Here is a 23,700-nt window from a genome sequence, read left to right as displayed (position 1 = left end):
ACAGACACACTGCAGAGTTAATACACAGAACTATCAGACAAAGATAGTTTTTATTTGAAAGAATTGCTGAGAGTGACCTCTTCCCGACAGAAAATCTGAATTTTATGAAAAATCTTTCTTTTTACCTTCGTCATCTTCGTCATCTATAAAAAGTTGTACAATGTTACAAACTGTACCATGAGCATAAAGCAAATAATCACACATTTCATAAAGCCAACAATTTAAGCACTGTTTACCGATTGTAACTGGTTTTGCTCCTGTAAACACTATTAAACACTACTAATACAAAGACTACAAAGCTCTGCAGAGCTGACAGCAATGAATCCTTCAGGTTATCTGTCAGAGGCTGTGTCATTGCAGATGGTGGGGTATGGTGGGCCCCCTGGACAACATTCAACGGGTTCAGTACACCACTGTGAATGTCACTGCTCAGCCCCCCAGAGACCACATCATCTGGTCCCTCTGCTGTTGTGTCTACTCTATCTAACTATCACTGTCCTGAACCAGCTGCTCTCATCTTTTCTATCTGGTTCACTTTACTAGCAGCGGCTTAGAACTTAGAACAACTTCACTTATTTCATTCAGTCAGATTCTGAGTGCATTTCCCACTACAGCAACTTCACGTCAATTTTGACACGTATTTTTTTCAGATCTTCAGATGCATGTTTTGCTGTGTCACACATTTACTTGTGTAAACTGTTGTGCGCACAGTGTTGGGAAACACTCTAATTATCTTATTTAGATTAAACAGCAGACAGGCAAACCAAATGCTATGGGGTTTTTTTTTGTTGTTGTTGTTGTTGAAGTACAGTGCATCCAGAAAGTATTCACAGCGCTTAACTTCATTTTGTTGTGTTACAGCCTTATTTCAAAATGGTTCAAATTCATAATTTATCTCAAAATTCTACAACCAATGCCCCATAATGACAATGTGAAAGAATTTTGTTTGAAGTCTTTGCAAATGTATTTTTAAAAAAAACTGTCATGTCATCACATGTGATTCACATCATTGCTTATACTGAAGCACTAACATCAGCAAAGCCTCATGCTAATTATAAGAAATCCATGTATTGTGTCTTGTGATACCCTCATTCACACTTGAAGCAGTTATTAGGTTCAGGTCATACATGACGTTTTAACAAATGTTATTTGACATTTGGCAGAAAACATTTAAAACAGCTTGTTTTATTTTTAACTCTAAAGATATGAAGTCACAGCAGTACAAACTTCACTTCACCTCGTTCACGTATATGTGGCCTGACTCAACCATTCTAAAGAATGTGTTCAAAGTGGAAAATAATAGATCCCGTAACCATCCAATCCAATACAACACAAGAAACTTCTGTACATTATGTTATTGGATTGGATTGATTTTTGAGACCTGGTGCAAAATGTCTTTCTTCAATATCCATAAAGTTTATAACCTAACAATTGTTCTTGAATTTAGTATTGCTCACTCATTTAAACCTAAAAATGGTTTCAGATATGGTGAAATGGTAAGTTATCTGCACTTATCCTCATTGGGCACTTTATTAGGAACACCTGGACAATGTAGTGCAATACAGCAGCTCTGCCATAAATTAAACTTTAATAAGGTTTTTTTTTGTTGAGTACAGTGCATCCAGAAAGTATTCACAGCGCTTAACTTAATTCCCTCAAACGAGCGACATCTGCAGACACTTTGAACTTTGACTCCACACAATGAGGCTGGTTCTCTGGTGCACTGAAGCTGTTGGGATAGTAGTTTGGAGCTCCACCTAGGGGCAAGACAGCACTGGTGCTTCTGAGATTGTCTTGCTTCACTCATGAAATACCATTACAAATGTAATTTCTAAGCAATTGCATTCTTATCTATAAATCTGAGTTTCAGTGAAGCTTAGCAGTCTTCTATTTTTTATGGCTCCTTTCAAGAAAGAACTGTGCTTTCACTTCATCTTAGTTTCATTTACTCACTTACTACATTTATGCTTTTTACACTGAACAAGTATTTCAAGTGTTTTACACTGAAACATACATTGTTGCTACAACAATGAACCAAGATAACTGCTCCTAATAATGAAAAGCCAGATTGACAAATATTATGTTTTGCATTATAAAATATTAACAAGATATCTAAATTAAAGTCTCTTGCTTGACACACCAACAGGTGCAGTGATGCCTGCAGGTACCACCTTTGTGTGATAAAACTTGTTTTTCAACCATGGGGTAATTTATTTTTTTTAACTTTTAAAGTTTCCAACGTTTATCTAAACTTTTAAAGCTGTCCAGTGAATCCTTCATATTTTCCTGTATGCAGCGGAACAGAGTGTGTGATCTACAGGATTAACTGTTCTCACCACAGATGTAGTTCAGAGTAGTTGGTGCAGGAATGTGTGCAAGAACTTGTAGGTGTCACTACAAGTGTAGGAGTTTAGCAGTCAAGGGTTAGCACACGTTTCTCATCAAAATCAAGAGCTGTGCTGGCTGTTGGTTTGGCAAAGAACTTCTAGTATAAAAGTCCTGAGATGATTCAGTTTTAACTGTAGTACATTGTGGACATAAAAGAAGTCTTCAAACTGTCACCTTTTGTTTTGGCAAGCAGTTTATTGCAGTTAGTTAGTGTAGAAGGGCAGGAAATGTGAGGAAGAAGTAGAGATTTGCGACATTCAACATACATTAAGTGACTTAGCCAGAATTAAAAGCACGTTAGATATCGATCGGATGTTGATTTGCCCTTTTGCAGGTTAAAAACATCTTTGTTTTTACCTTTAAAATGTCACAGACACACTGCAGAGTTAATACACGTTTACAGGCACAGGTAGATTTTATTTGAAACCATTGCTGAGAGTGAGCTCTTCTCGACATAAAATTTGAATTTTATGACAAATTCTTTCTTTTTACCTTCGTCATCTTTTTAAAAGTTGTACAAAGTTACAAGCTGTATCATGAGCATAAAGCAAATAATCACACATTTCATCAAGCCAACAATTTAAGCACTGTTTGAAATGTAGTACCTGTATCCCATATTGCGAAAGTCATAATATGACATATTACTTATCTGTACAGCCAAAACAATTAACACAATAATGGTAAGAATTGTGCTGGAAACTAGGACTGTGGCCCAGATGTTTAGGCAGCGGGCAGTTGAGCCATAATGTCGGGCACCATCCAGATCTCCAGCCACCTTCCGGTCTCTTGACTGGAAAAAACAAAGCATATTGATTTTACTGTTGGGGTCATAGTCATCCCCAACGTCAAGAGAGTGGCCAATGTTGAGCGTAAACTCAATTTTCCCAATTTTCTGCAAGAGCTGTAGATGATTATGGGTTGTAAATGTTATTGCTTTTTACTTTATATAAAAAGGTTTTCTTAACATAAAAGAAATAAAGAAAAATATCTCGAAGTCCATACTGTAGTAAAGTCAATCACACATGCCAATGTAAAATGATATAAATTCTTTCTGTTATTATAGACGGTAAATGAGAACATGACACAATTTATAAAATATTCAGAGCCATTGCACTTTGACGCACCTTGATGGAAAAGATGAGAGCAGCCAGTCCAAGGCAGCAGGGGTTTGAATAGACAAAGCAGACAAGGGACCAGATGATGTGGTCTTTGGGAGGCTCAGTGTTGATATTCACAGTGGTGTGCTGAACCACCATGGGTCCTTCAGGCTGTCCAGGGAACCCATCAAACCTTCCCGTCTGCAATGGAACAGTCTCAGTAGGCTGGTACATAGGAGTCATTGCAGCTCAAAGTGATCTGTGCAGGAAGGAGTGTAAGAAATTGTAGGTGGTGAATTTGTTTCAGTTTCCTGGAGTTACGCACGTCTTCTTTTTTTTAACATCAAGATCAAGTAAGGGAAAAGGAAACGCAGCATACTTGTTTTGGCTGTTGATTTGGCTAAACTGTGTCTCAAGATTAAGAAACAAAACAACCTTCTGGACATTTCAGAATCCTTTAAAAATGTCCCTCAACAAACAAAACCCTACTAATACGGCCTTACATATAGTGCTGTTATTTGATCCCCAATATCTGTGTGTGTGTGTGTTTGTCATAAAATATAGATTCCATTAAAGGACAACAGAAAAGCAAATTTTTGTGTATAACAATAAAATGGTAAATATTCCCTTTACTATTTTCTGGAGCCCAAGAAACTTTTTGTAGTAGGTAGGTTTTCTTTTCTACCAGCCGTCCAAAAATACAGTGAGGTTATCACTGAAAATAGAACATATTCACATCATAGAAACTGGCAGTTTAATTTGATATAGGGTTTCACAGTTAGTCCCACCACACACGTGGTTTGTTTCTGTGTCATTGGATCCTGCAAAAAAAATAAAAGGCCTGTTCTAATCCAAACAACTCCCAAAAGGAAATAAGTAGCTACACGTTTACATACCTGCACTCACCTCTACACTCCAAAGTTCTGCAGCGCTGATGGCAATGAATCCTGCAGGTCAGCAGTCTGATGCTGTGCATTTGCAGATGGGAGGGTATGCTGGGCACACTGGACAAACAGGGGTTCAAAACACCACTGCGAATGTCACCGCTGAGCCCCCCAGAGACTACATCACCTGGTCCCTTTTCAGTTTTGTCTACTTTAACCCTTTCTGCCTTGGACTGGCTGCTCTCATCTTTTCTGTCAAGGTGAGTTTGTGTACGACAGCAGAGGATTTACACCGACACTGCCTCCTTTACTGCCTATTTAAAGAGACAGAAAAACATATTTTTTCTGGACACGTAGTTTGAGGAAACTGTAAAGGATTTACCATCTTTGAGTAAAACACAGACCTAACAAACACATTAAGAATATTTCAGAGGGAAGCCAGGTGGGGATGAGGAATGTCTGCATTAGATTATATGAATGAACCTATGCTCAGTGTTGGTAGATTTAAGGTTGAGTGGTTTCACATTTAAAATCCATATGTTTTGGTTTTTCTAGGCCAGAGACGGGAAGGTGTCTGGAGATCTGAACAGTGCCCGATACTACAGCTCAACTGCTCGCGTCCTAAACATCTGGGCCACAGTACTGGGTTCCATCATGATCCTTATTTCCATTATTGTTTTAGTTGTTTGGTCCAGCCTTTAGCATTACAATTACCCTTACAGGGGGTAGATTTCAAATACCACACCAGTTGCCTGCTGTAGCTTACATATACATAAATCATAAATGTCTTGTTTTGCTTGTGGCACAACTGGCAATTTTACACCTTTTTTTATTTGGATCAACAAATAGAATAAATTTCAGCTGCCTCACAGGTCCAAAATACGAATCACTGACTCTCATCTACCAAATCTACTTTTTTTTAGCAGGGCCTTTTCTGTTATTTTCTAAGGGCACTGTGAGAGGTGGCATTATGGCTTTGAGTGTTTGGGAAATTTCTGTTAATTCAAAATTAACCTGTTGTCAATTCCCTCTAGACTGGATTGTTCATTTTCTGACCGTTTACTTAAACTTTTTTTTGGAACATCCAGACTCTCTTTAATGTGTCTCATTTATCCACTGTCTTCATGATGGTAGCAGTTGTATTTTTATTTCAGCATTTCAATGTATTCTATCGGTGGAAATGTGGAGCAAAGCGAATGTGGCAAAACTCAACATTGTACATTAAATGTATTTTTTCTATTTTTGAGACCTGGTGCAAAATGTCTTTCTTCAATATCCATAAAGTTTATAACCTAACAATTGTTCTTGAATTTAGTATTGCTCACCCATTTAAACCTGAAAATGGTTTCAGATATGGTGAAATGGTAAGTTATCTGCACTTATCCTCATTGGGCACTTTATTAGGTACAGCTGGACAATGTAATGAAATACAGCAGCTCTGCCATAAATTAAACTTTAATAAGGGTTTTTTTGTTGAGTACAGTGCATCCAGAAAGTATTCACAGCACTTAACTTCATTTCCCTCGAAATTCTACAAACAATGCCCCATAATGACAATGTGAAAGAAGTTTGTTTGAAGTCTTTGCAAATGTATTAAAAACTAAACTGTCATGTCATCACATGTGATTCACATCATTGCTTATACTGAAGCACTAACATCAGCAAAGCCTCATGCTAATTATTCTCCTAAGAAATCCATGTATTGTGTCTTGTGACACCCACATTCAAACTTGAAGCAGTTATTAGGTTCAGGTCATACATGACGTTTTAACAAATGTTATTTGACATTTGGCAGAAAACATTTGAAACAGCTTGTTTTATTTTTAACTCTAAAGATATGAATTCACAGCAGTACAAACACACAACCTTTGACAATTATTGAAGACTCTTTGTACTTTTTGAACTACTGACAGTAGATAAAAACAAAACAAGAAGATATTTTAAACGGTGATGTCACTTCACCTCGTTCACGTATATATGGCCTGACTCAACCATTCTAAAGAATGTGTTCAAAGTGGAAAATAATAGATCCCGTAACCATCCAATCCAATCCAACAACATTTAAAGAAACTTCTGTACATTATGTTATTGGATAGTTTACATCATGCATGCATCACTAAAAATGTACCACTTTTGCCCCATTAATATCTACACACAAAGTATAACTCGTCTTGTGAGGAAGAAGAATGTCACTACAGCAAATGTGATAGAAATAAAAATGCCTCTAATGTTTGTCAAACTGTGCGTTTACCTTCTGGGCCTCTGCATTATACTTGTTGAGAAGGGGCTGAACCCTGTTCCCATAGTCTGGATGGACAGCCTTCAAGTTTTCAACCTGCAGGAGGACATGAATTAACATGAGCCCAATCCCATATCAGAGTTTACACCCCTACCCCCTAATGTTACGTGCTCCCTCATTTGAGTTTTTGAGTTTCCCCCACAGTCATAACGGGTAGTGGTCCAAATGGCTCCCGTTGAAATGGGACAACCCTTCAAGAACAGTGTGCTTCATTTTCTGAAGAGTCCCTAGTAAAACCACACACTTCCCACCTGCACCTCTTTTAGAGATGATGCGATGGCAAAAGGATTAAAAACACGATATGAAAATCGGAATGTGAAAATGCAGCACTGTCTTGCACCAACAATCATCTCAGTAGTTAAAATAAGACGTTAGTCTGCTCACTGGCTTATTGTCACTGGGTGAACTCATTGCTCAGCAGATTAAGGATATTCAGTGGTTAATATACTTTTACAGGCCATTTAACAGATTAATACTGACATTTATTCATAAGCCTTGGTTTTGAGTCTTCTTCTGAAAGTTCATTGCACTAACACATCTCCCCACTTTATTTGTACTCGCACTTGCTGCTAAAGTGAATTGGGACGTAAATGTGGGTTAGAGCCAACTGGGAGAATTGGGCCAAAGAATGTATGTAAAGAGTTTTCTGCCAAAGTTAAAGTCAGTTTGGTTATTTCTCATAGACTTCTAGCATTTTCCCCCATTGTGGTCTCATTGTTTTGAAAGAGGAAGGAACATAAGATCCAGTCACATCCTTGTTTGTACCAGTCAGGGTTTGGCAACATTTGAATCAGTATATGATGAAATTTTTTTTTTTATTCTTAAGTTTTGTTTTTCATATCATAACTATCATGTTTAATTTTAAAAGAGTTAAACTTAATATGAATCAATTTCATTGGTTCCCTATTATATATAATTAAAGTTTTAAAATGAAAAACAGTTGATGCATATTTCTGTGCAAAGAGCTGTAACCTGACCACAATGCAAAAGGAAGAACCTATTTTATCGGTCAGCTTTACATCTTCTGCACAAAGCCACAGGGGTTTTTGCAGGTTTGAACAGGGGTCTCTGAAGGTGGGTATAATCTGAAGGATATCTGAAGTTGACTAAATGCTAAAATAACAGACGACACCAATGTGGATCAACCCAATTAATGTCTACTAAACATTTATCCCCCAGATTTACTGCAACCCCTTGTTCTCAAACAATCCCAAATAACCAGATGGTGAAAAGTAGGCCCTTAGTCTCCATTTCAAAGCAGGCCTGGACCCCCTTTTATCTGCTAGGACCGTTTATGTTCTTTTAATATCAGGAATGAACTGAACATTGCTATACATGCTTACACACGATATGTAATCTCTTTTAATGTTTGTAATTTGCACTGAAACTCAAGCTAAACATTTCCTCATTACAGGCTCACTAGAACATTGAGTGGTTCCAAATGCCACATCCTGTGGTTTAATCAGATAACGTCTTTGAATACATGCAACTACATCGCACAACCAAATACGTACACAAACATACGTATTAATAGGAATAACCTATAACCATAGTAACCCAGAACATGAAAATACACTGGAAAGGGAAGGTAAACTAAATTATAACCGTACCGGGGAAGCAAGGGAACTAACTAAGGAACTATGCATAGAATGCAGACTAACAGATGGGACAAATGACCAACGGAAGGAGCAGGGGGTACAAAGGACCAAACCAAAACGGTGAAACCGAATGAAACAAACAGGAAATTAAACCTCAGACCAAAAGGTAAGGGGACAGAGTCCAAACATGCAGATCAGGTAGGGCAAGGAAGGCGTACACACAACAGTGGGTTAATTTGCTCAACCTCCTCACAGCAGTGGCAGTTAGGTTAAAGGAGCATATTCTACAGGGTGAGTTTCAAGACTAAACTTCTGCAGAATCTAAAGATGAAACCCACCAGTGCAGTACCCCTTACATGAACATACTTAGTTCATCATGCCTGCTCAAAATAAATAAAGAAATGGTCAGACATTTCTCTTATAGTATCTGTATCACACACACATCTGTGTGTGTGTGTGTATATATAAATATATATTATTATATTATTATATTTGTATTATATTGTATGGGCCTACAATCTGCAGATACATCACTTACTGGTTTGTAATCCGCTGCCTCTTTACACAATTAACATGACAGAACAACATCAGCATTCGTTTTTTTTTTTTTGTAGCAGGAAGTGCACACTTTGTTTATTGCCCCCCCCATCCCCCAGTTTCATTTAGCTGGAAACTTCTGCCCGCAGCTGAAAACAAAACCTTTGAGTCGGTGTAAGCTGAGAATAACTGTCAAGTGCCGTCCTAATTTTCTGTATGTCCTTCATACAAGGAGCCATTTGATGTACTTTTATGTTGATATAAAAATTGTTCATGTTTAGAATAATATCTAAAAACAGAAATGGTATAAATAACAAGTATTAGAAAATGTTCAATGAAATCTCTTGAATAAATGTTTTAGGGATATAAGCATAATCTACAGGTCATTTACATTCCTAAGAGTTGAAGGTGTTTAATGAGACAGTAAATGTTGCTGTTGTATGCATACAACAGATTTGACTCTACGAACACAACACTGACGATAAAGAGTGTCCAGGGGGCTGCACCATACCCTCCCACCTGCTGTGACACGGCCTCATACGAGTTACCTGCAGGATTCGCTGCTGTCAGCTGTGGTCAACTTTGGAGTATAAAAGTGAGTGAAGGTATATAAACATGTAGCTACTTGTTTCTTTTTGAGGGTGGTTTGGGTTAAAACAGGCCTTTTATTATTTAACCAGGACCCAATGACACAGAAAAAAACTGACCACACGTGTGTGTGTGTGGTGCAACTCTAACCGTCAAACCAAAGTAAACTGCCGCTTCTATGATGTGAATATTTATTATTTTATAGATGCATATAAATACACGCAATTATTAGCAAAACGATTAGTTCCAAAAACATTGGAGAGACGTGAAAGACAGTTTCATGTATGTTGCCACATTCACTTTGCTCCATGTATTTGAAATATTGAAAGAAAAATACAACTTTTACCATCATGAAGATGGTGGATAAATGAGACTCATTGAAGAGAGTCTGGATTTTCTGTTTCCAAAGAAAATGTTAAAAGATAAAGTTAACAGTCAGAAAATTAACAATCCAGATTAACTTTTTATTTTTATTTATTTATTTATTTTTTACAGAAAATGACACAGAAGAGAGAAAAATTCAAACCTGAAGGTAAAATAAGAACATTCTAATTTGATTGAAGGTCAATTATGCCATCTCTCACAGTGCTCTCAAAATAACAGAAGAGGCCCTGATAAATGAGATTTGATTGGTGAGACTGGACCTGGTGGGTGCTGCTCCAGATCGACTGTATAATAATTATAGTAAAAAGTAAATAAATTAATCAAACTTCAAACAAATGTTTTTAATCTTCACTTCAATGTTGAGTGATAATGATTATAAAGCTACAAGTTGTGACACAAGCGAAACAAGAAATTAATACTTTATGTATTACAAAGCGACATCCAGAAACTTGTGAGCTATTTGTTCACCATCTGTAATTCTAATTGAATTTCTAGCTCCTGTCTACACAGGGCTTGTCCTTGAGCTTTTTAGACCCCTTTCCCTTTGGGCAAGTAGCTGAGATGTTTTACTTGAAAAATGAAAATGTAGACCTATTAAAAGATCGTTAAAATAAACAGGGATTTGGACGATATTTATATGTTATTAATGTACCAAACATAAAATCTCTACTGTACAACAATATTTTTTGCAAAATCTCTATTTAGGTCGGGCCAACTCTGACTCGGCTGAGCCTTCGCACCTTATATTTAACAAGCTATTAACTGGCCTTTAATTAATGCTTAATAAAGATGCATACAGGCTGGACTGTTATTTCACACTCAGCAAAATATGAAGACATAACATTACCATGACCGAACATAGTGAAGCCTTAGTCTGTAGCGCAGATGCACTTTGTTTAAGCTTGATGAAGTGATGGAGGAGTTAGTACAAAGGACAGCAGAAAATGAAAAATCAAACGACCAGGTTTCTGGTTCACCTGAAGTCAGAGATTGTGGATCAAACACACTGCACACAGCTTTACAATGAAACACCATTTTAATCAATTTCTGGTGGCACATTATTTTTTACTTGATCACTTATTTGCACCGGGAATAAACGCAAGCAGTAGAGATGGTCCTTTCATTGCTGATCACTGCGAATACACTGATTAAAATAATTATCAGAATGGAAGACAGGACTGTGGCGCAGATGTTTAGGCGGCGGGCAGTTGAGCCGTAGCGTCGGGCGCCGTCCAGATCTCCCACCATCTTCCTGTCTCTGGCCTGGAAACACCAAGGAATATTGATTTTCAGAAACTTAAAACTACCAACATTAAACATGGATTCAATCACATATTCTGATGCAAAGATGGATTATTTTTGCTGCACATGTGATTGGGTGTTCACTTTTTTCTCCGTTTGCTTCCATTCACCATGTATTGTCTACAGTAGTTACCTTTGTACAATTATTCCATCTCTGGCTCGTTGTCATCAGAAATGTCTAAAAAACATTTTGCATAATTTGACACATTTTAAATAATGATCTTTTGGTGTATGTTACCGTCTCATTAGTCTTTACAATTTTGAGCCTAATAATATCTAAAACCTGTCTTTCCTCTGAAATTATCCTTACTATGTTTCTTTGTTTCTGCTCAAAGATGGAAAATCCTTTAACTGTTTCCTTCATACCCAGATAAAATTCCTTTTTCTTTCTCTTTAAATAGGCAATAAAACAAGACACAGTTGGTGTAAATCATAATCAACTAACATGCCATCACACACAAACTCACCCTGATGGAAAAGATGAGAGCAGCCAATCCAAGGCACAAGGGGTTGAAGTAGGCAAAACTGCAGATGGACCAGACGATGTGGTCTCTCGGAGGCACAGCACGTGGTACCCCTTTTGACGGTTCTCTAGGGGGCCCACCGTACCTTCCCATTTGCAAAGACACGGCCTCAGACGAGTTACCTGCAGGATTCATTGCTGTCAGCTCTGGACAACTTTGGGATGTAGAAGTGAGTGAAAGTATGTATACGTGTAGCTACTTGTTTTCCTTTTGAGGGTGGTTTGGGTTAGAACAAGCCTTTTATTATTTAACCAGGACCCAATGACACAGAAACAAACTGACCACACGTGTGTGTGTGTGTGTGTGTGTGGTGCAACTCAAACCAAAGTAAACTGCTGCTTCTATGATGTGAGTATGTACTATTTTTCAGTTTTCAGTGATATCTCTGCATTTTTGGCCCTTTTTAGGGTTGTCGATGTCAGTGTGCCATTGTAGTCTGATGTGCATCAGGATTAAAGACTGCAAGACTAATTAAATGTCTTTTTATTAAATTAGCAGTTTAGATGCTGATTCAGATGGTTAAATGCAGCCATTTGGCCCAAAGTCTGAGGTAAAGTCATAATTGATGACTGGAGATTAACGCTTAGTCATCATGGAATTAAGATCCTCAGGGCTCTAATCTTATGAGGTCTGCTCTGCTGAACCATGCTGCTGCGTCCATCAAATACTTTTCTTGCTTGCGTAAAGTCACACGCATCTTGTTTTTGTACAAACGTGTCACACAAAATTGAACTTCACTTTCTCTAGATGAAGGATGAACCATGCATAGTTACATTTCAGTTTCACTTTGTATACTTCAGTGAGAAAAATGATTAAAAATGCAAACCTGATTTTTAAAAAAGTGTAACACCTCAAGCAGAAGACATGGAGACCAAAACTGAACTTTGATAGCAAATTAAAACAGGCACTGTATTAGTACATATCATCAGAAAGAGCTTCAGAACTTTGATTACTACAGACAGTTACATTTAGATCAAGAACATTTTAGTCAGATTCCCAACAGTAGATAACTTGTACATTATGTGTGAAGACATTTGCATCTTGTTTGGAATCTTGCTGTTTGGAACAATAAGGCTTTACATGTTGGGAAGAGGGCAGGACCCGGTAATATTTGAAATGAATACCGCTGAAGATCAGAACGTATTAGTCACAGTAATTTACTGGTAAATCAACAAGTTCAATCACCATGTTACTATTTGCAATAATGTCTCTTTCTACTTATAACTATACTGCTGAAAACTACACCCACATTGTCCAAAAGCCAACACAGCAGTTAACTAAGATTTCATCTGAAATACTTGTGCAGGCACCAAATAGTATTTTAGTTGTAAAGAGAAGACTCATCTCAAGCCGACATGCAAGTTTAATGTCAAATGTCCTGTTCCCCCCCCCCCCCCACCCACAATTACTGTGTGGGTTGTAAATACAACCGCCTTCAGTCAAACACGAGGAACAGTAGTCAGAACTTGTCATTGCTTATACCGAAGCACTGCCATTAGCAAAGCCTCAAGCAGATCATTGTCCTAAGAAATCTATGCATTGCGTCTTGTGACACCCCCATTCAAACTTGAAGCAGTTATTAGGTTCAGGTCATACATGACGTTTTAACAAATGTTATTCGACCTTTGGCAGAAAAAAATAAAACAAGCTGTTTCAAATGGTAACTCTAAAGATATAATGTCACAGCAGTACAAACACACAACCTGAGGAATTATTGAAGACAATCACTTTTTGAACTACTAACAGCACTTGGGTTTCATTTATTTAAGTTGTAATACTCCATATCATAAGGATTTAATTTGTTAAAAAAAAAGAAAAGAATTGAAATTCAGGACGGATTTACGTTCGGCTTTAATGCATCACGACCCTCAATATTGTCAGCTTTGAGAATTTGACGAACTTTGGACCCCCAACCCTGACACTACACTGTTAGTCTTTTAATCTTGTCACTTTGTGTTACTATGCAATTATCAATTTAAGCCTCATCTTGTTATTGGCCGTAGCTGTTGGTTATGAGTTAAGTACATTTGTTCTCAGAGCAAATGAGTTGGGCTGTGCCCACTGGAATTTTAAGGCATCACATCTTGGAGGATGCAGCGATGGCAGAGGCTCCTGGACGGCTGTAAATGTGCACAGTAGTGTTCTGAAAAAGACAAAGAGACATTGGACATTAAACCAGAGCGGTCAGCTGCACTCAGCAAAGGAAACCAAGCAGAAGCCAAAACCAGGCTTCTGCACTGTGCGAGTCTTTTATGCCAAATGCTATTTTTCCACCTTTCAGAATGCCTCGTTTTACCTTTGTGGATATGTTAACAAAAATAAGATATTTTAAACTGGTCTACAAATCTGTGAATTTGAATTAAGTCCATTTGTATTTGCTACATTCAAAAATACACAGTGATGTCACCGTTATGACTGAAAGACATTTAGATCCAGTCAATGCAATAACATTTTTTTGCAAAGCTTACATCATGAATGCATCATAATAGTGCTAACTTGATTACATTCAGCAGGCAGCGTACCACTTTTTAACCTTTAGAATCGACACAGTATAACTTGTCTTGTGAGGAACAGGAATGTCACTACAGAAAAATGATGTGAGGGAATTACCAAGGCCTGTAATGTTATAGAACTGTGCGTTTACCTTCTGGGCCTCAGCATTATACTTGTCGAGAAGGGTCTGAACCCTGTTCCCATAGTCTGGATGGACAGCCTTCAAGTTTTCAACCTGCAGGAGGAACCAGACAATGGGAATTAAAAAGCCCTGAAAACATGAAGCAACATGAGCCCAATGCCATGTCAGAGTTTACACCCCTACCCCTAATTTTAAGTGCTCGCTCATTCAAGGTTCCCCTCAAAACAATCATAAGGGGTAGTGGTTGGAAAGGGACAACCCTCCAAGACCCCTGTACATCAGAGTCAAATGATTGGCCACACTTTCTGAAGAGTCGCTAGTGAAACCACACACTGCCCACCTGCACAGTTTTAGTGAACAAACGCTCTGGTGAAAGGATTAAATGTGATGAGAGTAGTTAAAGTTAGTTTGGCTTATTGTCATTGGGTGAACTGGTTGTTCCATTTCTGCTTAGGATATGTAAACAAAACAGGAAACAACTTTAAGCTAATTCGGTGGTTAATATATATATATTTTTTTTACAGGACATTTGCTGTTGACCCTCTGTTTTGAGTCTGCTTCTGAAAGTCCTCCATTTCAAAGTCTACGTATTTGTATTTCAAATCATAACTATCATGTTTCATTTTAAAATCGTTAGAGTAAATTAGATACACTTTGAATTTCCTTTGGGATTAATAACTTTCCAGCTGAACATACATACTAAAATGGAACAAGCAGCGCTTTGTGTAAATAACATCTATGCCTGATGTCGCTCTTCCTCCCCTCCTCACTGATGTATTAGAGTCTGTGGGAAGGAAGGACCTCCTGAGTCTCTGTGGAGCAGTTTATAGAGAGCAGCCTCCCACTGAGGGAGCTCCTCTGCCCCATCATCACGTCAAACAGTGGATGTCTGCTGCCATTCAGCACACAGAGCACTTTGTGAAGTATTCTCTCCACCACAGAATCCTGCTCTGCACCAATCAGAGGTGGCCTTCTTGATTAATCTGTCCAGCCTCTGTGTGTCCCTTTGCTTATTTCATTGGTTTCCGGTTTATGTCCACAGACAGTTCCTAACAGTTGGTGTACATTTCTGTGCAAAGAGAACTGTAACTTGACCACAATGCAAAAATGAAGAACCTATTTTAACAGACAGCTTTACGCACTTCTGCACAAAGCCACAGGGGTTCATATGTAATCTCATTCAAAGTTTGTAAAGTGCTCTGAAACTCGAGCTAAACATTTTTTCAAAGCTCACTAGAACATTGAGTGGTTCCAAATGCCACATCCTGTAGTTTAATAGTTTAATAATAGTTTAGATAACATCTTTGATTGCATGCAACTACGTCATCAACCCAACTATTTAACTTAATAGATTTTCCATTTTAGGGGAACTGCAGTAAATGATAATTCACTCAAAAAAAAAAAACAGTTATAAAAGCATTAAGGACAATACAGTGAGATACGACTGTGGTTCCTGCACCCGGGGTCATTTTGTGAGGTGGTGGGTTCCTTTGCTCAACCTCCTCAGATTCTGAATAGTTGAGTTTCAAGACTAAACTTCTGCAGATTGCAAAATATTCATGTAACATGTAGCTTGGGACAACAATAAAGTGGCTGCTAAAAAGGAAAAAACTAAAAATATCTGGAAAGGTTAGTTTCCAATCCTCGTGGACAGTACAAGGTGGACTTGGACTCACCATGCGTTTCTGGATGAAGAGCTGGGCTTCCTTCAGTGCCCCCGCCAAGTTCTGGCAAAGTCTCTGGCGCTCCTCTTCATTCAGCACCTGGGTGTAGAAGGTACGAACCTGAAAACAAACACAAAGACAAGTTAAGAAGATTCATTAAAATCAACTTAGTTTTTTATTATAGACACACACCCACCCACCCTTACTTCACTTTAAAAAATTAAATTTATTCTGTCATCTGTGGCCCCATTTATATGAGTGCTTTGCCAATATACTGTGTACATTCATTTACATTCATTTGTTTTTTTGGCCAGCCAACAACTTTCACTCTCGTTTTTGTTTTTTGTAGCAGGAAGTGCACACTTTGTTTCATTTAGCTGGAAACTTCTGCCCGCAGCTGAAAACAAAACTTTTGAGTCAATCAATAGATTCAATGTAGGCTGAGAAAAACTGTAGAGTGCCGTCATAATTTTCTGTATGTTCTTCATACAAGGAGCCATTTGATGTGCTGGTGGTGTAAAAATTGTGCAAGTTTAGAATAATATCAAAACTAAAATACAGAAATGGAATAAGAATGTTAGGCTCAGAGAACCCATTTAAAGCTTTTCACTTTAATATCTCTAAAACATTTAAGAGATGTATCTATTAATAAGCATAATCTACAGGTTATTTACATTCGTAATAGTAGAAGGTATTTAATGAGAGATGGACTAAAAAAACCAAAAGGTGTCATAATATTGGTAATATTGGTTGAAAATTGGTAGTTAGTCATAGATTTTCTTAATCCTAAGTTTTTTTTTCACATCATATTATATTTAGATATTATATATCATATCAAGCGTTAAAGTTAATATGAATCAATTTCATTGGTTCCCTGTTATTTATATTTAAAGTTTTAAAATGAAAAAAAGTTGATGCATAAGAAAGTAAGAACCTATTTTATCAGTCAGCTTTACATCTTCTGCACAAAGCCACAGTGGTGTGTGTGTGTGTGTGTGTGTGTGTGTGTGTGTGTTTAACTACTTGGCAAAGGAATCATGGCCAGTAAAGTGTGACGTATCTTTACCTGGGTAACATTGTCTTCATCTCCACTGTTGTAACGAGCGACATCTGCAGACACTTTGAACTTTGACTCCACACAATGAGGCTGGTTCTCTGGTGCACTGAAGCTGTTGGGATAGTAGTTTGGAGCTCCACCTAGGGGCAAGACAGCACTGGTGCTTCAGAGAGCGGTGAATACTACAGTAACTGACACGGCAAAAGAAGTCAGTGAATCTGTTCAGTGAGTGCAATGACAACTTGATGCCAGACAACAATAACTTTGGTACAGCATGCTGAAAATATTGTCTTCCACCTAAAGAATCTTCAAATTAATTTTAAATGCTTATTGTATGCACACAGACTGGACTATGACTTACCTTGGTTGTCAGACACGCACATTGGACCATCACGCTGGTAGTTGGCCACACGAGCCCGGAAGGGGCAGTTGACAGGGATCTGCAGGTAGTTGGCTCCCAGCCGGTGTCTGTGTGTGTCGGGGTAGGAGAAGAGACGACCCTTGACAGAGACATGGGAGACACACAAGGCAGAGTAGCTGGTTACTTGACTTTTCCTAACTCACAACGTGCCCTCTGCTGCTCTGGGAAACATGGTCAGATCTGTCCTTCTTCCAATTAGGTAACTAATAATGGAATCTGCTGATGAACTTCAGAATGAGAGCTGGATATGATTAGGATACAGGTTCAGAGGTGTGGAGTTACTAACAATGAAAAAGCAACATCATGTAAGATCACTTTAGACTCAGCTCAGGACCAGCTGCTTACTTTCTGATCCTACATTGGACAGGTCACCATTTTCAATTAAGCTGTTTTTTTCCTAGTTATCTCTGATTCCTTCTGTGCTCCCTGACAGCCCCCCCCTGCAGTGTTTACAGCTTAACCATGATGGCCATGTTTAAGTGCCATGTTTAAATGCTTTAAGTTTAAGTTTGTGTTATGAGACGGTGGTGAATTTGAAGCTTGTCAACAGAACCCATGACTTTGAAACGGCAATGATATACAAAAAGAAAACACGCTCCAACACTCTGCTGATGGTCTTCATATCTTGTGCTTCCTGCTGTGACTACATTCTATATATAAAACCGCATCTACCTTTTAAGACTTTCTTTAGTAGTGTGAATTTAAAACTTTAGGGACCTACAGCCACCCTGGCATCAGAAGAAATTCATACTATAGTGCTATAGAATTCAAGTTTCAGTACTAGTGATAACCAAAAGTATCAATTTTAACATTGTGTAGGATAAAAAACAAACAAATAAAATGCTGCCAAAAGCAAAATATGTAATGTAACAGTGGTATGTTAATAGATACCTCTGGGAACATTGTGTCTTGATATAACTTATTGTATCAATGCTTATTTGCCTGTGTGTATTAATGTCAGCAGATGATTCTAAAACACTATGCGTTATAGAGAGATTATCAATTTTTGTGAACAGTTTTGAATAAAGTCTGACAAACCCACAAAGAGAAAATCTGCTGTTACCTGCAGCATTTTGTCAGGGCTCGGCTCAATGCCTGGTGGCATGTTGCTGGGGTCAAAGGCCAACTGCTCCACCTCTGTGAAGTAGTTTACTGGGTTCCTGTTGAGGACCAGTTTGCCCACTGGAATCAGAGGGTATTCTTTATGTGGCCAAACCTGAAGGAGAAAACAACATTGGCTTACAATGTAATGAAGTAAGACAACCAGTATCTGTCATTTGAAAACTTTAAGAGCTAATGATCACGATTCTAAAATGAGGCTGCCAAGATTGAATTTTCATGTAAGTTCCAGCTTACATGTACAACAACTTAAAGTTTTTAAGGAGGGTTCTGCATAATACAATTAGTCTAAAGGGTTTCTCCAGATCAGTCGGAATTTGAAATCAAAGGTTCAGTGGAACCTGCTAAACTTTTTGTAAACCCAAACACACCTCACATAAGCTATATTGTGAGAGAACATGCAACAGTACCTTGGTAACATCGAAGGGATTGAACTCAAATCTCTCGGCTTGGTCAAAGGTCATGACCTGGATGTAGAAAGTCCAGGAGGGGTAGTTGCCATTTGCAATGGCATTGAATAAATCCCCAATACCATAATCTGGATTGGTGGAAGCCAGATGATCTGCTTCCTCAACTGTCAGATTCTTTATCCCTTGATCAGTCTAAAAAAAACAAAAAGACATACAGTAATTAGGCAATTCCAAAGCCTCAGGAGGAGAATTGATAAACTAGAGCTCAAACAGACCTTGTAGTGGAACTTGCAGTAGATGCGCTCTCCATGAGCGCTGACCAGTTTGAAGGTGTGAGAGCCGTAGCCGTTCATGTGACGGTGGCCATTGGGTAAACCACGATCGCTGAACAGGAAAGAAACCTGCACAGCGTATACGGGCAGAAGACACAAGATCATAAGTCCTGCAACAATTTTAGTGTCAACCTCTGTTGATCTAAGTCATCCAGTGAGTCAAGTGCACTGAATCACTGGAAGTAGGACGTGACGTTCATCCAAGAACATGTACAACAAAAGGCAATAATACAGTACGGCGCAACAGCACCAACCTGATGCAGAGACTCAGGTCTCAGGCTCCAGAAGTCCCACACCATGTCAGGGTCTTTCATGTGGGTCTGGGGATTACGCTTCTGAGAGTGGACGAAGGACGGAAACTGTGTAGCATAAAACAGATTATTGTTAAATGTTTATCAGTGGATGCATTGTGACAAAAATTTTGTTGTCCGATCATATTGACTTTAAACCATTAATTGCAGTTTGGTCTGCAAATTCTTCTACAAAGTTTGATTTTGGATTGCACTGAAGTGCACCCCTCTCACCAGCATGGCGTCCCTGATGAAGAAAATGGGGGTGTTGTTGCCCGTGAGGTCCCAGTTGCCCTCCTCAGTGTAGAACTTGACTGCAAAGCCTCTGGGGTCTCGTACTGTGTCTGCAGATCCCGACTCCCCAGCTGGAGTAAAACAAGATGTAGTCAAGATGGCTCATGTGTTACTGTGTTAATATGTCAAAACTGCACAGATGTAAGTTCCTGTAAATTCCTGCTTCAACAATTTTTGCTTTCATTCAAAAGTAAAATTGCTAATATTTAACCAGGAATCATTTGTGGAGTGTAAAAGATAGAGGGAATAAAATACTGAACATTCCCCATCTAGAATCTGTTGGCATGACAGTTATGAGGTCGGCACTACTGGGGTACTTGATTTGTTAATAATTTAAGTAATGTTTTAAGCATAAATGCTAAACACTTTATGGTAACCAGCTAATTAAATGTGAGAATTTGCAGCTATTCCTTTTCTTACATGCATTGGATTTAGAATGTTCTATAAAAGCGATATTTAAAAACACCGTCTTGGGCTCTTGAACATCACAATGTACATTCTAGATTATGATTTACAGAGCGGAGAAGAAATTGGTAGCTAGATAAATTAAAGAACTAGCTTCTTTGCAACTCTAGCAAGTAGGAGTGGGGCTGTGCACCCTCAAGCGCCACACACATTCTAATCTTGTCTACCCTCCATGCCAGCGAGAGTGCAAGACTCTGGGCATAACCCACCTGTTGGAGAGAGATAACCCACATGATGTGGAAACTGTTCTATGTAACCAGGGTGAAAAAAAAGTAGCCTACACTTGACCTGGAGCTTAATAGGTGGGTCAGGCTTGTGCCTTTCGTGGCAGGTCTGCAGTCATCAGTGCACAAGTGTGTGAGTGGGTGCATAATTGTCAGCACATTGTATTTTCACATTTCTGCACCCTTGTTCTAGGTCTGCAGGACAAATTAGCAGCAGTCAACATGATAATGTGTGAAGACATAAAATCCTATACAGTCAACACATTCTTACCCACAGTGGAGAAACGAACAGCAATGGGCGTCTTCTTGCCGACATGCTCAAATACCTTGGCCTTGCAGTAGCGAGTGATGTCATGGGTCACCTCAAAGTAGCCAAACGCCCCTGCAGCACGAAGGAAGAAAAACAAAGACGTCTTTGTCTGTTGCATACATTTATATCAACTTAGACAGGTCTAGGTCACGTATTTGATTCTATCCAGTCCAGCTGGGTGTTTATCAGCACTGTGTAAAATGCAGCTCCTCCAGGGCAGAACAGCGAGCATCTTCAATATTTGTCCCAAGTCTGTCACCTTGTTCTAAAGAGCTTGCAAAAATAAGCATCTTTCTGGAACTAATCCACAAACAATGGCCCCATTTGCCTTCTGCATACTTTGGCATAAAAAAAATGTAAATAAATAAACTAAGATCATTATCCAGTTAAAGCTCAGAAAAAGCTCAAGCTGACAAACCAAAAAGTTGTTACTTGTGACTGAATTTTGTGTTTGAGGAGCTGCAATCACAGATCCTTTTAGAAAAAAAATTAAATCTGACAATTCTTAGCGTTTTAGTATGCGTCACTACATTTCCGCCTATTGATCACAGAAGAATAAGAAACTGCACTCACAACATTAACATCATTTAAAGAGACTAGTGTGACAAAGCCGCTACCACTGTACTTCAGATGCTCCAAGATGGTTCTGTTTTACATTAATCTATTGCATCACTAGAACTGGGTGACAAATTTGCAAATGCTTTATGTGCAGATCCAAATGTGTAAAGCATCAACATCCATTTTGCAATGGAAGGTACAAATTTCACAGTTTGGAGGAAATCAAAATGCTGATGTAGCACCATGGTGCTACTGAGGTGAGAAGGAACCCATTACTAGCAAACACTCACCTGCACCTTTGGCATGCACCACTCTCTCCGGGATTCGTTCCCGGTCAAAGTGTGCCATCTCATCTGTGAAGACCACATCTTGGACCAGCAGTGGGCCTCTTGGTCCTGCAGTCTGCAGGTTAAGCTTGTCCCCAATAGGATGGCCAGCTCCTGTGGTCAGTGTGTCTGGCCTCTGTTGTAAACCACATTTGTGTAAAACACTGGTTCTTAATCCTGGTCCTCATTGACCACTGCTCTGCTTGTTTTTCAACAAACCCCTCACTAAGGACTGCTGCCAAACTGGATCAGGTGTGTCCAGTCAATCATGAGCTGGAAGATACTAATTAACTTTGTGTTACCCCACTTCATCTTCATCTGGGATGAGGTCTTCCAGTTTCCCATAGAGTGAAAATACCTGATGCAGGTAATCAGCAGAGGGTAGTTGGAAAACACGCAGAGGTCCCTGGTGGACCAGGATGGAGAACCACAGCTCCTTGAACCTAACTCCAAATAGATTAATGCACTTTAAAAAAAAAAAAAAAAAAAAAGTATCTCAGCACATGCAGATAGGTCTTGTGTTTTTGCCTACCTTTCCTTTTATAATTTTCTTCTTTTGTAATTAATGTAAATTTAAATCATAACATTTGAGTAGCACATTAACAGCTACAGCCTCAAAACTAAGAAACGGGTTAATGCTCTGACAGTTTTCCTCTCTATAATCAACAAAATCAATCTCCAATGTTTTCATAGTTCCAACTACAGCGTGCTGGGACATGTGTTGCAAAAAAATTAGTTGACTCGTATGATTTTGTTATTTTTGCTCATGTGGTCCTTCACCAGAAAAAACGTTTGACGCTTGAATATTGCATGACATTCAGATCGCCTCGTATATCTGCACAGCATAACGTAAATATGAAACAACTGCACGTAGTAGAGGAACGCGAGAGTTGAGTTTGGGTCGGAGGTATCTCTCGGGTACACGCCCTGCGGTGCTCCGGTTATGGAACTAACGGGGCTAAGGTTCAACCGCAAACATACCTCTGGACCGTGACCTCCTCACACCGAATTGCAGCTGTGTGCAGGTTTACTTTGTGATGTTTGCTAATTAGCCGCTTTATATCGCTGCGAGGCCGCCTCCATGTTTGCTGTTGGGACGTGTACGACACTGGAGCTTACAAACGCTCACAGAACAAACATTACACAAAGTGGAAAGCAAACGGCACGTCTGCAAAGTGTGTGTCGTTAGCGTTAGTGTGTGTCCTAACGAGCTAGCTAACAAGAAACGACCTCTCACCAATTTCTCCCAAGACGAGCAGCGCGGCGCAGCAAACACACTGGGTTAAACGCAGCGCATACACAAACCTGAGAGCCTCGATTTTCCTTCCATATCTTCAGTTGATCTGCACATTTATCCCTGTTTTCAGCCATCTTAATCAGTCAGCGCAAAACCACGTCTAGACCACACGCTCTGCAAGAGGTGCTACGGAGGAAAACGTTATCGTTTTATCCCGAAAGCCTGAAAAATTCTTCCTGGACTTTGCTCGCCGTGAGCCCGCCCCCTCATGCGCCCCCTCTTTTGATTGGCTGAGAGGAGTAAACGGACCTACTTTTAGGACAAGAAAGGAGAGAGAGAGAGAGAGACAAAGAGACAGCTCACCGATTCAAAGATCGTCTATTGTGATTACTTAATGCAGTATTGCTTAAGCAGTTTGTGCAAAACTATTAAATAAGTTTGGCAAAGGATTAACTCCCAATCTGTTTATTTTTTTATATATTTTATTTTTTTTTACCTAAAAGGCAGACAGGCTATAAGTTTTTCTTCATCTCGTGTTACTTAATGGTGGTACTTAGTATTCAGGTCATTTACTTAAGTAATAGTTTTAGTAGTTTGAAGTTCTGCTCTGACCACTTGAAATAACTTCAAACGAATAACTAATAAATGAACAATCTAGTATCAAAGTTAAAATGTAAGGCTTTTGTAAACTCCATAGTGTTTTGTGTAAGAAACTAAATTATGTTATCATAATTTATTCTCCTTCACATAACCGTGG

General features: G+C 38.9%; 1 protein-coding gene and 2 long non-coding RNA genes across 4 annotated transcripts; 1 reads left to right on the top strand and 2 right to left on the bottom strand.

Annotated features, from left to right (window-relative positions):
- Positions 1–1,626: 1,626 nt before the first annotated feature.
- Positions 1,627–23,212, bottom strand: cat (catalase). Of its 2 annotated transcripts, XM_067500431.1 has the most exons (13): positions 23,012–23,208; positions 21,671–21,842; positions 20,784–20,894; positions 19,764–19,894; positions 19,494–19,598; positions 19,183–19,308; positions 18,908–19,099; positions 18,442–18,594; positions 17,319–17,457; positions 16,967–17,097; positions 15,913–16,020; positions 14,246–14,329; positions 12,480–13,744 (listed from the first exon to the last, which is right to left on the bottom strand). In XM_067500431.1, exons 1-13 carry the CDS (start codon positions 23,075–23,077, stop codon positions 13,679–13,681), a joined length of 1,584 nt encoding a protein of 527 aa, XP_067356532.1. In that variant the 5' UTR covers positions 23,078–23,208; the 3' UTR covers positions 12,480–13,678. The 2 variants fall into 2 exon arrangements, with proteins under 2 accessions (XP_067356533.1, XP_067356532.1); XM_067500432.1 differs by lacking the exons at positions 12,480–13,744; positions 14,246–14,329; positions 15,913–16,020; positions 16,967–17,097 and adding an exon at positions 1,627–1,757 and having other exon boundaries at positions 23,012–23,212.
- LOC137125258 (uncharacterized) lies at positions 4,587–8,859 on the bottom strand. Its single transcript, XR_010914113.1, has 3 exons — positions 8,805–8,859; positions 6,621–6,704; positions 4,587–4,683 (listed from the first exon to the last, which is right to left on the bottom strand). It is a non-coding gene; the product is annotated as an uncharacterized lncRNA (long non-coding RNA).
- Positions 8,233–11,573, top strand: LOC137125257 (uncharacterized). Its single transcript, XR_010914112.1, has 3 exons — positions 8,233–8,432; positions 9,257–9,398; positions 11,479–11,573. It is a non-coding gene; the product is annotated as an uncharacterized lncRNA (long non-coding RNA).
- Positions 23,213–23,700: the final 488 nt, after the last annotated feature.

This window comes from Channa argus, chromosome 4 (genome assembly GCF_033026475.1).
Source record: "Channa argus isolate prfri chromosome 4, Channa argus male v1.0, whole genome shotgun sequence".
Classification (NCBI taxonomy): Eukaryota; Metazoa; Chordata; class Actinopteri; order Anabantiformes; family Channidae; genus Channa; species Channa argus.
This window is presented reverse-complemented; position numbering and strand designations above follow the sequence as displayed.

Bases quoted from the DNA above. Each gene is read 5' to 3' on its own strand.
- cat (XM_067500431.1), bottom strand. From the start codon at position 23,077: ATGGCTGAAAACAGGGATAAATGTGCAGATCAACTGAAGATATGGAAG. The intron at 21,843-23,011 runs GTTTGTGTATGC...GGTTTACAACAG, and splicing joins AGGAAAATCGAGGCTCTCAG to AGGCCAGACACACTGACCAC. The intron at 19,599-19,763 runs GTGAGAGGGGTG...TATGCTACACAG, and splicing joins TCATCAGGGACGCCATGCTG to TTTCCGTCCTTCGTCCACTC.